Source organism: Anabrus simplex, chromosome 3 (assembly GCF_040414725.1).
Source record: "Anabrus simplex isolate iqAnaSimp1 chromosome 3, ASM4041472v1, whole genome shotgun sequence".
Taxonomy (NCBI): domain Eukaryota; kingdom Metazoa; phylum Arthropoda; class Insecta; order Orthoptera; family Tettigoniidae; genus Anabrus; species Anabrus simplex.
The window spans coordinates 107,892,370-107,909,043 of record NC_090267.1 but is presented as its reverse complement, the minus strand read 5'-3'; the positions used below and the strand labels follow the sequence as shown (position 1 = coordinate 107,909,043).

The 16,674-nt window shown below is 39.1% G+C and overlaps 1 protein-coding gene across 1 annotated transcript in view; it reads right to left on the bottom strand.

Annotated features, from left to right (window-relative positions):
* Dis3 (exosome complex exonuclease RRP44-like protein Dis3) overlaps positions 1 to 16,674 on the bottom strand; it is a 403,141-nt gene that overhangs the window by 73,856 nt on the left and 312,611 nt on the right. The window contains exon 12 of the mRNA XM_067142669.2: positions 14,968 to 15,226. Coding sequence (XP_066998770.1) covers positions 14,968 to 15,226 — 259 coding nt within the window. The remainder of the gene's footprint in view (positions 1 to 14,967; positions 15,227 to 16,674) is intronic.

Here is a 16,674-nt window from a genome sequence, read left to right as displayed (position 1 = left end):
ATGCTGTCAAGCAAGCTTATTACCCCCACACCCTAGAGGAATTCAAGATTCTCGCTCTCTAATCATTACATTTATTTGTAGATGGCACCCATTACCAAATAAAAGTATTAGAATTTCCATTATTGTAGGTTTAATCAATCAGTTAATTACAAGGTGATCGCTCTACAGTAGGGCATATATTATGTGGTAACCCAAAGGCATTCATGGCAGTATAGCAAAATTTCCTACCGGGCGAGTTGGCCGTGCGCGTAGAGGCACGCGGCTGTGAGCTTGCATCCGGGAGATAGTAGGTTCGAATCCCACTATCGGCAGCCCTGAAAATGGTTTTCCGTGGTTTCCCATTTTCACACCAGGCAAATGCTGGGGCTGTACCTTAATTAAGGCCACGGCCGCTTCCTTCCAACTCCTAGGCTTTTCCTATCCCATCGTCGCCATAAGACCTATCTGTGTCGGTGCGACGTAAAGCCCCTAGCAACAACCCTAGCAAAATTTCCTGATGCAATAAGTGAGGTAATTTTATGTCGATTTAACGATGCGAATCAGGACTTCGAATTTACGACATGCTAAGTGGCAAAACATATTAATGAGGAACATACTAACGATGTTTTAGTGAACATATTTCTTTATTGCAAACTTGTCTTAAAAATGAAGATATTTGCAATACAAATTATGCTGTATGTTGTGATATTCAGCCCAAAGGCTGGTTTGATCCTCAACTATCTATCTATCTATCTATCTATCTATCTATCTATCTATCTATCTATCTATCTATCCATCAATCAATCCAATCAATCAATCAATCAATCAATCAATCAATCAATCAATCAATCAATACTGATCTGCATTTAGGACAGTCCCCAGGTGGCAGATTCCATATCTGTTGTTATCCTAGCCTTTCCTTAAATGATTTCAAAGAAATTGGAAATTTACTGAACATCTCCCTTGGTCAGTTATTCCAAACCCTAACTCCCCTTCCTATAAATGAATATTTGCCCCAATTTGTCCTCTTGAATTCCAACTTTATCGTCATATTGTGATCTTTCCTACTTTTAAAGACGCCACTCAAATTTATTCGTCTACTAATGTCATTCCACGCCGTCTCTCCGCTGACAGCTTGGAAAATACCACTTATAATACCAATATAATGGTCCATTATTGGACATTATAAATTTTCCAGCTAACTCATTCCTGGTTGCCTGCGTTTCACCCTCGTGTGCTAAGTTGGGCTCATCAGTTGGTACTTAGCACACCTACCAAGATGCAAGGCTAGTGCATACCGTGGAGGCCAATGCATAGGCTACTTGATGCCACCAGCAGTGCCAATGCACTATGAGAGACTATGTCTCACTTCCAAAAATTGATGCCTGCCTGGCCATCAGATGATATATCAAATACCACTTACCACTTAGTTGAGCAGCTCGTCTTCTTCCTCCCAATTCTCCCCAGCCCAAACTTTGAAACACTTTTGTAATGCTACTCTTTTGTCAGAAATCATCCAGAACAATTCGAGCTGTTTTTCTTTGGATTTTTTCCAGTTCTTGAATCAGGTAATCTTGGTGAGGGTCCCATACACTGGTACCATACTCTAGATGGGGTCTTACCAGAGACTTATATGCCCTCTCCTTTACATCGTTACTAGAACCCCTAAACACCCTCATAACCATGTGCAGAGATCCGTACCCTTTATTTACAATCCTATTTATGTGATTACCCCATTGAAGATCTTTCCTTATATTAACACCTAGATATTTACAATGATTCCCAAAAGGAACTTTCACCCCATCAACACAGTAATTAAAACTGAGAGGACTTTTCCTATTTGTGAAACTCACAACCTGACTTATAACCCCATTTATCATCATGTCATTGCCTGCTGTCCATCTCACAACATTATTGAGGTCATTTCGCAGTTGCATGCAATCTTGTAACTTATTTATTACTCTATACAGAATAACATCATCCACAAAAAGCCTTACCTCTGATGCCACTTCTTTACTCATATCATTTATATATATACTGTATAAGAAAACATAAAAGTCCAATAATACTGTCTTGAGGAATTCTCCTCTTAATTATTACAGGGTGAGATAAAGCTTCGCCTACTCTAATTCTCTGAGATCTATTGTCTAGAAATATAGCAACCCATTCAGTCACTCTTTTGTCTAGTCCAACTGCACTCATTTTTGCCAGTAGTCTCCCATGATCCAACCTATCAAATGCTTTAGACAGGACAATAGCGATACAGTCCATTTGACCTCCAGAATCCAAGATATCTGCTATATCTTGCTGGAATCCTACAAGTTGAGCTTCAGTGGAATAAACTTTCCTAAACCCGAACTGCCTTCTATCGAACCAGTTATTAATTTCGCAAAGATGTCTAATATAATCAGAAACAATGCCTTCCCAAGCTTTCATGCAACACATGCCTGTAATGTCTATCACCATTTCCTTTATACACAGGGGGTACTCTGGCAACTCTCCATTCATTTGATATAGCTCCTTCAAACAAACAATAATCAAATAAGTACTTCAGATATGGTACTATATCCCAACCCATTGTCTTTGGTATATCCTCAGAAATCTTATTAATTCCAGCCGCTTTTCTAGTTTTCAACCTTTGTATCTTATTGTAAATGTCATTTTTATCATATGTACATTTTAATTCTTCTCTAGCATTAGTCACCTCCTCTATCTGGACATTATCCTTGTAACCAGCAATTTTTTACATACTGCTGATTGAATACTTCTGCCTTTTGAAGATCCTCACATTAACACTCCCCTTGTTCATTAATTATTCCTGGAATGTCCTTCTTGGAACCTGTTTCTGCCTTAAAATACCTATACACTAATATTTCCTAGTAAGTTCCTTCAATTTCTCCTTACTTCCACAGCCATTTCTAACTCTATTTCTTTCCAATCTGCACCTCCTTCTTAGTCTCTTTATTTCTCTATTATAATACGGTGGGTCTGGTCTTTACCATTCCTTACCACCTTTAAAGTTACAAACCTGTTTCCGCATTCCTCAACAATTGCTTTAAACCCATCCCAAAGACTGCTTACATTTTTATTTACCGTTTTCCACCGATCGCAGTTACTTTTTAGAAACTGCCTCATACCTGTTTTATCAGTCATATGGTACTGCCTAATAGTCCTACTTTTAAGACCTTCCTTTCTATCACATTTATTAATACGACGAGGCAAAAACAGCTTCATGATCACTAATGCCATCTATTACTTCGGTTTCTCTATAGAGCTCATCTGGTTTTATCAGCACCATATCCAGGATATTTTCCCGTCTATTTGGTTCCATCACTTTCTGAATCATCTGTCTTTCCCATATTAGCTTATTTATCATTTGTTGTTCATGCTCCCTGTTGTTCACATTTCCTTCCCAATTAACAATTGGTAAATTCAGATCTCCTGTTACAATCACATTCCTTTCCATATCGTTTCCCACATAGCTGATTATCTTATAAAATAATTCTGAATCTGTGTCTGCGCTACCCTTTCCCGGTCTGTACACTCCAAAGACATCAAGTTGCCTATTATCTTTAGAAATGAGCCTTACACCTAGAATTTCATGTTTCTCATCTTTAACTTTTTCATAGCTTACAAATTCTTCTTTCACCAGAATGAATACTCCTCCTCTCACCATTCCTATCCTATCTCTAAGATACACTCTCCAGGTCCGTGAGAAAAATTCTGCATCCATTATATCATTTTTCAGCCATTATTCAACTCCTATTACAATATCTGGTAAATGTATATCTATTAAATTACTCAATTCTATTCCTTTCTTTACAATACTTCTACAGTTCAACACTAACATTTTTATGTCATCCCTACTTTACTTCCAAATCTCTGTACCCTTATCACCGTTCCCTAGACAACCCCGTTTCCCTGAATGTACCTCCCTATTACCCTTCCAAACAAATTTAATAACTTATACGTACCACAGCGGTTTAAGTGAAGGCCATCTGAGCGCAGATCCTTATCTCCTACCCACCCATTAGGATCTAGAAATTTCACTCCCAGTTTCCCATATACCCACTCCATAATCTCATTTAAATCCCCAATTACCTTCCAGTCAGTATCCCTCCTACACAGTATTCCACTGATAACAATCTCTGCTTCCTTAAACTTTACCCAGATCCCACACATCCCCAACTATGTTGGCACTTATATCAGCTTGCCTTATGTTGTTGGTACCAACATGAAACACTACCACCTTCTCCTTCCCCTCCTTTCTCTCTTCTACTTTCTTCAACATCTGCCTCAACCTAATTCCTGGATACACTCTACCTTAGTTCCCTTTCCTCCATACACTTTCCCCACATGTCTAACGATGGAATCCTCCGTGACCGAGCCTCAACCCTACCCACCTCATTTGATCCCCTCCCCTCCTGGTCAGCCCCATCTTTTCTGATAGCTGCAGAAGCTACTTCCTCCTCCCTTTTCTCCTTCCCATGACCCTGTTCAACCTGTCTTTTCCTATCCTCTACTCTACATTTCCCTTTCTTACCTTTTCCCTTCCTCCTCCTTCCACACATCTCAGCAACAGTTCCCTGTTCCTCATCTTCCCTCTGTTGTTCTACCTGGAAAGATTTGTACCGATTTCTCACAGACACCTGTCTTAAATTCTGATCCTGAATAAAGCCCTTAGCCTGCAGTCTCCTTCCCCTTAGAACATTAGACCACCTGTCTTCTACAACTCCCCTCTTTCCTTCTTCTCCCTCTTGTACACCTACTGTAACCTGTACACTGTTTGAGGGAGGCCTACCTTTTTCCTGTATTCTGTGAGAATCCTAATTATCTCCCTCAAACTCTCCAACTCCTCCCTCATACCTCTCAATAACTCACCACACCTACAGTTCCTACCTACATTTGCACTTCTTAGCCATCCATTATGGAAAAAATGAAAAGAAAAGGAAAAATAAAATAACTTATGTGCAAAAAAATGAACGTAGGGATATATTGTCTGGGATAGTACTCAAAGATCACATGACCATAAGCTAATTAATATATGACTACACTACAATACTACTTAGTCTAACTCTATTTTATCCTACAACACCCTAACAGGATAAAAGCTGCTGTTAATTACTGAATACCAAAAGGAATACACAAGAATTACACAATTCTAAACTGCAATGAAGCCTATCCTAATTACAACAACAGAATTTTAGTAAGAGAGTTTCTACAGATACCTCTACTATACCGGTACTACACAAATATTTTACAATAACAAAATAAGCACACTAAATTCTAATAAGACATTACTCGTATACTGCTGTACAGTACACTACTATAACTTTAAACTACGTTCAGACGTATCCTAATTACAATACCGGTACTGTATGTCACTATTAACAAATACAGTAGAGACAATACACGACACTGAGCGAGATATCGAGGGACAGCTATTGGAGCTCACTCTAGCGGATAGACCTGAACGATACTGATTCTGTCATAAGAGCACGTGTATTTTTGTGTGAAGTTTTTGGTGTTATTTATGCGTTTTCAGTGAGTTGACATAATTAAATAGTAGCATGTGTCATTCCTTGATATCTCCTCTCAACATGAGGGGAAAGGTATGTGCTGTGTTTGGCTGCAGTAATTACGAAGTAGAGAAAAATGCGCGCTCGTTCTTCAGGTTCCCTCGTGACAAGAACATGCAAGTAATATTGTGTTTGCATATATATTCTTCCAGTGACAGAAATTTTTATAGTACTTCATAATCTTCTGACCTGCTCGACCCATGTTTTAACGGGCTTAAAATATAATACGCATATTTTATTGTATAGTGCAGCAGTTAACCTTCAATACCGATGTGTTGTTGTAGGTGTGATCTGTGGGTTTTGAAATGTCACAGAAGCGATTTGGATAAAGTGTACAAGAAAGAAGGGATGTTACGCTTGTATAAGAATTATAAGATCTGTTCAGATCATTTCCAGGCCAGCGACTTTAAAAATCCTCGACTGTACAGCCAAGGGTGTGTTACATTTTTACTTTAATTGTACGTAAATATTCCTCAAAGCATCACTATCGACAACATTTTCAAACTTTTCTTTCTTTTATCCCTCTTCTGAGATTAAAGCCGGGATTTTATAGATTTTCTTTCTGTTAGTAGGCTTCATGTTGAGAGGAAAATTGTCCAGTTATTAAATGTTAATTCATTGCATCATATGTGTAAGGATGGTGCCGATATTTTTATTGACAAATGTCTTAATGTGATGATACATTGTTTTTAAATGAGGAAAAAAGACAAATCCAACCATAAGATTTCAGGCAGGTATGCTAAAGCTAAAAAAGTAATGCATAAATGAAAGATCAAGCCATTTCACAGCAGTCCATTTCACACCTTGTTTATATGCCTAATTTCAGTCTTTGAATAATAACCTTTTAAATAATTCTTCATTAATTTATCCAGAATTGCTTTAGCAACTTCGAAGTTAATATCTCAATACCACTGTCTTTCTAGACGTAATTTATTTATCCATTTCAGTATATACATTTCCATTGATATTTGAATTTAGCGCGATTTGTTCAGGTCAAGTCACTAGGAGCGCCACCGTCGAATTGTCTCCCATTATAGCAAGGCGAAATCCGTAAGTGTCGTGTATTGTCTCTACTGTATTTGCTACTAAGCACAAACAGAAATGAAAATTGCAAGTTTGCAGCTCTGCCATCAGCTGTTATCAAGGGTCCATGTGTCACTGGAGAGGCGGACTAAGGAAATTACTTTCTCCATCAATGTGTGCCACAACAGGAAAAAGGAATAAAAACAGAACAAAGCAATGTTATGTAAAATTATTATTTCTTCTGCAACATTTTTAACTTACTTGCAAAAGAAAACAATTCTTGTAACAATGCACTTTACAGAGAATGAATTTATTACCAAATAACACAGCAATTTTCACAAGAGAAGTAACAATCTATGCTACTGCAAATGGTCAGTCAGATGGTTGACTGATTGCATGTTATAAGTCTCATTCCGTATTGACGGCTATCACTTTACAAAAAAAAAAAAAAAAAATCTTTGTTATAATATACACATATAACAAAGATTTTTCTTTTTGTAAAGCGGGTGACTGACTTCATAAAATGGCATTTAAATGGGTTGTAATATATTAGGATTCCTACACATCCACTAACAACAACAAAATATCAAAGTAATTCATGAAATTCATTGCTTATAGTAGGGAAAGTAGGAGTGAGGGAGTTTCCATTGTTTTCCTCACTGAGCCAGCTGATGGTATTACATGTCAGTCTGCCAAGCCCATTCAAATGCATACACCAACCAACTCTACAAACAACATTTTCGTACCATTCGTAATAGGGACTGCCTGCATAAGGAATGGAATTACATTTTTGCTCTTTGCTTTACATCACACCGACACAGATAGATCTTATGGCGACGATGGGATAGGAAAGGCCTAGGAATGGGAAGGAAGCGGCCATGGCCTTAATTAAGGCACAGCCCCAGCATTTGCCTGGTGTGAAAATGGGAAACCACGGGAAACCATCTTCAGGGCTGCCAACCGTGGGGTTTGAACCCACTATCTCCCGGGTGCAAGCTCACAGCTGCGTACCCCTAACCGCACGGCCAACTCGCCCGGTAATGGAATTACTACCATCACCCATATTTCAGATCACTTTCATACTGTCAAGCCAAGAATGGGTCCTAAACAGGTCAATGAAAATAACAAATTTGATCTAGCCCGTGCATTTATCACATATTAATGTGGAAAATAAATATTATTCCATATTTAGAAGTTTTCATGCAATATTCATATATATTTTTCTTATCTTCATTAAGACCACAAGAACTCTTCTCACTTTCAGTGACAGAAAGTATGACAATGCAGGTTAAGTTATCAATTAATACAAAGATCATTTTTGAATGTGAATTATTTAAGAAGATGGCTGTAATTTGAACAGTAGAAGACATCCCTTTCGAGTCAGAAGGTAAAGAGTTTCTTGGTATGATAATTCATCGTTTAACACCAAAGCACCAACCAGCTTCGTCTGTCAGTATTCTGCTACCTTCAAAATGTCAAAAGTAGTTACGTCTACAATTTGTAAAGTTAAAAAACTACGGTCAGGGGTTATATAATGAAGGTCTTGCAACAGGTGAGAAGGTGTTACTCCACAATGTTAAATATGCACTAATCACCTACCTCGTATGATGTACAGCGTAGCTACAGAGTTTTAATAACGTTTGTGGGATAATAGAAGCAGCTTCACATTTGCAAATTTAAAACAGCATTTTTTGTGATAAATTGTTTCACTATCAGAATGAATTAAGAACTGGGGGGGGGGGGAATTAAAATGAAATGGAAAAGCAATATTAATCAATTGACGGATTTCTGTATATTAAAATGTAATCAAAGGTAGGGTTTGGTAACTAAATCAATATTTGTATAACAATATTCCATATCTGACTATATTTAAGAAAATTAAAATACATACAGATGCATATATTTTGAATATTTTTAATACACATACAGTACACAGTTCAAAAAAATTAGGGGAACATGTTTTGTAACGTCTGATACGTGTAGTTTAATTTGGAAGATGGAGTTCCAATGGTCGTACAGCATACCTTGAGACCTTAGCTATTCAAGGTATATCAAATCAAAGTTATACTCCATCTGTAGACGTAGCCATGCATTGAACTGTCAGGTGACCCCTCAAAAAGAGAATGGTGATGCGTCCATGTCTCGTTGTGAGGTACACAGACTACTGCGGTCATTTGAGTACGTTGTATATAAACCAGCACATCCCATAAGACATCTTAACAAGGTTCACGTAGCAAGGGCTGTCACTTTGATCCAGGAAGGATGAACTTTTAGTTGTGTTGCTGTGGATCTCAATGTGTCTCTGTCAGTTATTCAATGCTTGTGGAATCGCTACAATGAGACAGGCCAGGGTTGGACAAGGTCGCGGACGCATGACAATCCCATGGGATGACCGATATCTGACCATCTGTGCGTTACGGCGTCATTCAGCAACAGCCAGAGAACTGCAACAAGACCTCAGGAGGGTCACTGGAGCACGGTGTCTCACCAGACAGTAAGGAACAGGTTAAGAGAATTGTCCTTACGACCCAGATGTGCTGTTCGAGTGCCCCTTTTAATGCAGCAACATCACGCAGCTCGCCTTCTGTTTGCCTGTACCCACGTCAACTGGCAACTTCACCAATGGAGACCTGTAATGTTCACAGACGAGTCCAGATTTCCCCCGACACAGCGTGATGGACATCAGCATATATGGAGATGCCGTGGTGAGCAGTACAAACCAAATGTTATTCAGGGAGGCAGCCAGCAGTGAGTCCCGACCTTAATCCCATTGAGCAATGTGGGATAGGCTTGACAGAATTGTTCGTGGGCGTCCTGTTACATCACAGAATCTTCAAGACCACAAACAGGCTCTCATTGAAGAATGGGACCTAATACCGCAACGTGACCTCTGTTTACTTATGTGGAGTATGCCATGTAGGTGCCAAGCTGTGATAGATGCTCGTGGAGGATATACATCATACTGAAGCTCTCCAACTGTGATAAAAATCCACCCTGGAGGACTGTTATCACTTAGTTTTTGCCACTATTTGGACACATCTGTTTGTGTTCTGAAAATGTACGCCAATCCATCAATGTTCTTTTGTATACTTCAACAGTAAAGAATAAAGGTTTAGTCGGTAATATACCTGGGTGTTAGGTGTTGTTTTGTGGAGCATGGCATACGTTCAAAAACATGTTCCCCTATTTTTTTTAACCGTGTATTTTGAACACCTTTTTACATACAAATCCTTGTTCTGATTATAACAGGGAAATCTTTCACATGTTTGGCCAACACTGCTGGTCTCGCTAGGTACCTGTTGAAATAATGGAGTAGATTGTAAAACTAGTAACTCTTTGTCTATTGTCAAGCATGTAACAAGCTTTAACAGCTTCATTTTTTTTATAAAAACTCATATTGACTACAAAATCAAGTAGCGAATGTTTAAGACTAACTTAAATATTATATTTAAGTGGTCCACCTATTCAATACATACACTATGTGATCAAAAGTATCTGAACACCTGACTGAACATGGTGTACAAGTTCGCGGCGCCCTCCATCGGTAATGCTGGAATTCAATATGGTGTTGGCCAACCCTTAGCCTTGATGACAGCTTCTAATCTCGCAGGCATACATTCAATCAGGTGCTGGAAGGTTGCTTGCGGAATGGCAATCCATTCTTCAAGGAGCACTGCACTGAGGAGAGGTAGCAATGTCGGTCAGTGAGGCCTGGCACGAAGTCGACGTTCCAAAACATTCCAAAGGTGTTCTATAGGATTCAGGTCGGGACTCTGTGCAGGCCAGTCCATGACAGGGATGTTATTGTCGTGTAACTACTCCACCACAGGCCATGCATTATGAACAGGTGCTCGATTGTGTTGAAAGATGCAATCGCCATCCCCGAAGTGCTCTTCAATAGTGGGAAGCAAGAAGATGCTTAAAACATCAATGTAGGCCTGTGCTGCGATAGTGCCACGCAAAACAAGGGGTGCAAGCCCCCTCCATGAAAAGCATGACCACACCATAACACCACCGCCCCCGAATTTTACTGCTGGCACTACACACACTGGCAGATGACTTTCACCCTGCCATCGGATCGCCACATTGTGTAGCGTGATTTGCCACTCCACACAACGCTTTTCCACTGTTCAATCGTCCAATGTTTACGCTCCTTACACCAAACGAGGTGTCATTTGGCATTGACCTGCGTGATGTGTGGCTTATGGGCAGTCGCTCGACCATGAAATCCAACTTTTCTTACCTCCCGCCAAACTGTCATAGTATTTGGAGTGGATCCTGATCCAGTGTGGAATTCTTGTGTGATGGTCTGGATAGATGCCTGCCTATTACACTTTACGACCCTCTTCAACTGTCGGCAGTCTCTGTCAGTCAACAGACGAGATCGGCCTGTACGCTTTTGTGCTGTATGTGTCCCTTCACATTTCCACTTCACTATCACATCAGAAACAGTGGACCTAGGAATGTTTAGGAGTGTGGAAATATCACGTACAGACTTCTGACACAAGTGACACCCAATCACATGACCACGTTCGAAGTCCGTGAGTTCCATGGAGCGCCCCATTCTGCTCTCTCACAATGTCTAATGACTACTGAGGTTGTTGCTATGGAGTACCTGGCAGTAGGTGGCAGCACAATGCACCTACGATGAAAAATGTACGTTTTTGGGGGTGTCTGGATACTTTTGAATGGAAAGCCACTTCTAGGGAAAGAAGACAAAGCAGAAAGATGACAAGAGCATATCCAACAGTTGTATCAAGGTAAAGATGTAGATAATTTGGTTCTGGAACATGAGGAATCTATTGATGCTGATGAAATGGGAGACCCAATTTTGAGGTCAGAGCTTGACAGAGCTGTGAATGGCCTAAATAGGAACAAGGCACCTGGAATTGATGACATTCCTTCTGAATTACTGACTGCCTTAGGAGAAACCAGCATGGCAAGGTTATTCCATTTAGTGTGAAAGATGTATGAGACAGGAGAAGACCCATCCGATTTTCGGCAGAATGTTGTTATACCTATTCCCAAGAAAGCCGGTGCTGACAGGTGTGAAAACTACCGCACCATTAGTTTAGCATCTTGTGCCTGCAAAATTTTAACACGTATTATTTACAGAAGAATGGAAAAACAAGTTGAAGCTGAGTTGGGGGAAGATCAATTTGGCTTCAGAAGAAATGTAGGAACACGTGAAGCAATCCTGACTTTACGCCTGATCTTACAGGATCGAATCAAGAAGGCCAAGCCCACGTACATGGCATTTGTAGATCTAGAAAAGGTATTCGATTATGTTGATTGGACTAAGCTATTTAATATTCTGAAGGTGATTGGGATCAGATACTGCGAACGAAGAATTATCTACAATTTGTATAATAATCAGTCTGCAGTGACAAGAATCGAGGGCTTTCAAAAAGAAGAACCTTTGAAACACAAACTATGAATCGCTTATGCATCGCTGTGCGACATCTGGTGTACACTTTACGAACTAGTACTGTTGTTGTTTACACAGCAAAGCCAAACTATATAATTCATGCTAGGAAAAAGATTCGCATCGAGAAATGTTACATAATGTTAAATAATGTATGTGTGACACAGTTGTTGGCATAAGATAATAAATGTTTAGAAAATTCATATCGATCGATCATATTACTGATTCAATTCAGATTTCATTTCCATCCAGTTGGCAGTATAACCGGAACAGGCAGCGCTCCTTCCTTACTTCTCACCCTGTAAAAATCGGGCTCAAGAAAGGGTTCGCAGATAATACATGAATCATCCCCTATATTCTTTAGTTTCTATTCTTGAAGAGTTCTCCAGGAATTGTTAAGTCATTGTTGCTTTTTTTCTTCCTTTTTTTTTTAGGCTTAAGTATAATGTTAAAGTGAGGTGCCAATATTCTGTCTGTTGATCAGAAATCTAATTATTGTAAATACAAGAATAATCCCGGTATATTTTAAAAAAATTGTATTTCTTTTCTTGTTCTTCACAATTTGGTGGTGAAAAGTTAGGGTGTGGATGTTATTTGCATGGAGGTTGTTCAATGCTCTTGATATACAGAAATATGGAAGTTGGTATTTCTGGCAACTCTGTTTTTGCCTAAGTGAGAAGTGTGCTGCGTACATACTGTAATTTCTGTGATGCCAGTTTAAGTACTAGCATGTAATTAAGATGGCCGGCATGAGTTCTCATTATAAGTGGTTCATGGCTAAAGAAAGTTCCACATTATTGGACAGGCAGAGCAAATTCGTAATCATGCTGGGGGACGAAAGTACAATGTGGACAACAGTACCTGCCGGACACACTGCAGACAAAAGGCAAAGTTTCCAGAAATCGGCAACAGGATGTGCAAATATATGAAAGAAAAAAAAAAAAGACACATTTTGGATGTGCATTAAAAGTGAAATGTGTTGGTTGAAAGCTATAGCAATAGAGTGAAAAATAGCTCAAGTGTGTCTTTAAACAACTTTAGTTTTCATAGGAAAACAAGCACTGCATAATGTCTCCCAGCCAAAAGGTTGTTAATTTCCAAAGGGTTTGTGCCAGAAAAATTCATATTTACTCTTACAAATACGTGATGCAGACTAGACATCAGTATATTCTGGAGATTATGAGGCCATGAGTAGTTTGACGATTTTATAATTTATAATTTATTGCAATGAAGTGCAAATATAAATATTTAACAGAGTCTGGCTCCTTGGCTGAATGGTCAGTATACTGGTCTTTGGTGCAAAGGGCCCCAGGTTCGATTTTTGCCCAGGCCAAGGATTAAAAAATACTTTCTTCAGCTCATCCCAATTATTTCTGGTGTTGCTGGAGCCACCCAGGCTCATTTTGATTCTGGCTGGGTGTTTAAAGGGCCCCATACACGCGCAGACTTCTGGAATACTTACCTGCACAGACTTGCCTCCGGGAGGTAAGTCGGAAGTATGCAGTTGCACACACACGCTCAGACTAAATGATTATTTACGAGGAAGTTGAATACGACACGCTCAGCTGTTTTCTGTTTACGATTTTGCGCTTCGGATGGTTGAAAAATATATACGGATTAAAATTAATTAGATAGTCGGTATAGAAGATGAGTTGTTATTTGGACATAATGTAGCGCTCTGCACGAAGAATACGCACAAAAAATTTTTTCAGTTTTCATATTATTGTAGGTTACCACGTTTACATTTATTGCCGCAACTCTAAGATAGCACTTTCGTCGCAAAGTCTCCGGCTAAATTCAAGCAGCGCCAGAATGTCAGAGACTTGCCTGCAGACTTTTAGTCGGCAGACTTATCGGCCATACACACAGAGACATGTATGAAGAGACTGGTTTGCGCAGACTTACCTCCGACTAAGTCTGCGTGTGTACGGGGCCCTTTAGACTGGATGACCTTCCTGGCGCCACGTGATTCTTGAGGTGAAAATCTCGACAAAGGATCATCTAGGATTCGAATCTCAGCCTTCCAGGTGGGAAGCCAGCGGCTAAGCCACTGAGCTAATCCTGCCCCCCAGTCTGGCTCTTTGGCAGAATGGTCGGTGTACTGGTCTTTGGTTCAAAGGGCCTCAGGTTCGATTTTTGCCCAGGCCAAGAATATTAACTGCATATGTTTAATTCCTCTGGCTCGGAGACTTAATACACTTGTGTTCATCTTAGCACACTTCTCTTCATCTACATATAACACAACTCACTACCAACCACCAAAGAAACCTGCAATAGCGAATGCATCCCTCCACATAGGGTTGGTGTGAGGAAGGGCATCTGGCTGTAAAACTAGGCCAGATCCACATCAAGAGCCAACCCCAATAACTTGGGTAAAAGGCCAGGGAGAATAATAATATGATGGGTATACATACTTAATAGGACTATACAAATCCAAAAACTTTTTTTTTTTAAATTTCAAAATTTCCCCTCCTAAAATTAGGGTCCAAGTATTATATGTGTACATTTGATTCACAAGAACTAGGAAAGGGGCACTGTGACTTGAAATAATGTATACATTTCCAACTAATACCATCAAGTTTTGACATTAGGTTCGTAATCATGCCGTTTTATTCAGCCAATATTACACAATAGGTTCTCCTCAACCGGTTTTACTGTCGCTCTTGTAGTACTCATCCAACCCTCTCAATCAGAGTGAGACACACTCCACTATTTCTTTCAGAGAAAGAAGAGGGGAGGGGGGAGGGGGGAGGATGTCATTGCTTAGACTAAGGAGTTTGAGAGGATACTGAAATAAGTGTCTTATTTCATAATTTGCCAAAGAGTGCACAAAAACCATTCACAATGAATACCAACAACTTTCACAATCTGGAATTAATTCAGCACACATTTCCTGATGTGGCTATTAAAATTCATTCATGCAAAATATGTATTTTTAAAAGTATTGACTAGTTTACTCACCCATTTTCTATCCTACGTTTTTTTAGAATTTTGGCAAGTGAATTGAGCCCACGAAGAGACCTGGCCAGGATGTCATTTTGAGACTTATCGTCTATCCTTATCTGAGCTTCTTCATATGTCAATGCAGCCCTCGAGCGAATGATACTTTTACAGTACCGTGTGTTCACAATGTTGGCATCACGCGTCATTTCCCAAATGCAGGAAAATGCAAATCTCTCTTCATTACCCCTTAGAGAGCACAGATTGGAACTCAGCAATTCTGAAGAAGAAAAAGATCAAATGTTAAATGACCATTATAAAGCAATACAATATTTATTGGTGCCTGAATCCTTTCCTTGGATTTGGAAGTTTTCGTAGTCCATTAATTTGTTGTTAGGCATGTTTTACATTTACATCAGCAAATCATACTTTATCAAAGGTTCTTATTCATTCTACCTAGGTACTGTATTTCTTCTGCTAACACAGAGATATAATCACTTCAATTATCATGTCAATTGTAAGACAGATCAATGCTGTATTTTGTACACACATTTGTTAAGAACTTTGTTCATCTTATATTTATTTTTTATTTTACAATTTGTTTTATGTTGCACTGACACAGATGGTTCTTATGAGATTGGAAAGAACTAGGAGTGGGAAGTGACCGTGGCTTTGATTAAGGTACAGCCCCAGCACTTGCCTAGTGTGAAAATAGAAAACCACAGAAGACCATCTTCAGGGCTGCTAACAGTGGGGTTTGAACCTATTATCTCCCGAATGCAAATTGGCAGCTATTCATCTTCTAAGACTGCAATTTTAAAGCATAGAAGTATTAGCTATTCTACAACATAAATTAAGAGAAATTACAATGCTGGATAACATCAGCTCCAACTTATGAGGATGTATCAGAGCAAGCAGGCATTTGCCAATTTAGTGACTAAAGTGAATATCATAAGTTATGATTTTCATTTCCGTGTTGACGTATAATTTATATAATGGGAATTAATTGAGGGACGTTCCACCATTCAACACAATGTATAAAACTTGTAATTTATTGAGCAAAAACCAATTTTGTTTCCCTTGGAATCATCAGCAGTTCGTGATAAATAAATAAATCAAAGGATCCTAATAACAATCAACATGAAAACTGCCTTAAATACATTTACAATGGTTGACATAAAATACATATGACCATAAAACATATTACTATTTACAGAAAGTTCTTGGAATCAGGTCACTGATAACTGCAGACACATATGACAAAAAAACACATTACTATTTACAGAAAGTTCTAGGATCTAGGTCACAGATAATTGCAGTGCATTTGGACACTGTTGAACGCAGCTTTAGGAATATGTGTAAAACCTTGAAGTTGCAAAATACTGTGAGGTTCTTATTTATTACAGTGGGTATAAAAGACATAAGTTAAAATGTTCAGATATTCATAGTTGAAACGTTGGTGGATGGTAAACACATGTATTAAACTTGATAGTCTTGTAAAGTGCCGATGCTTGCAGTTAAAACGATTAGCTGAGGGGTTGGGGGAACATCCTTCGTTGTTATGTAACATTTGCTTTGTTGCTGAATCTGTCGACTGTTATTGTTGTTGAAGTAAAAGTTGAATGATGGCATGGCCTTGGTTGTATGGCATAGTATCTTAACACGTTCAGTACCAGCTTCTCAGCGGGACACTTGAATGCCTGGACCAGCCATTTTCATGCCAGGCCC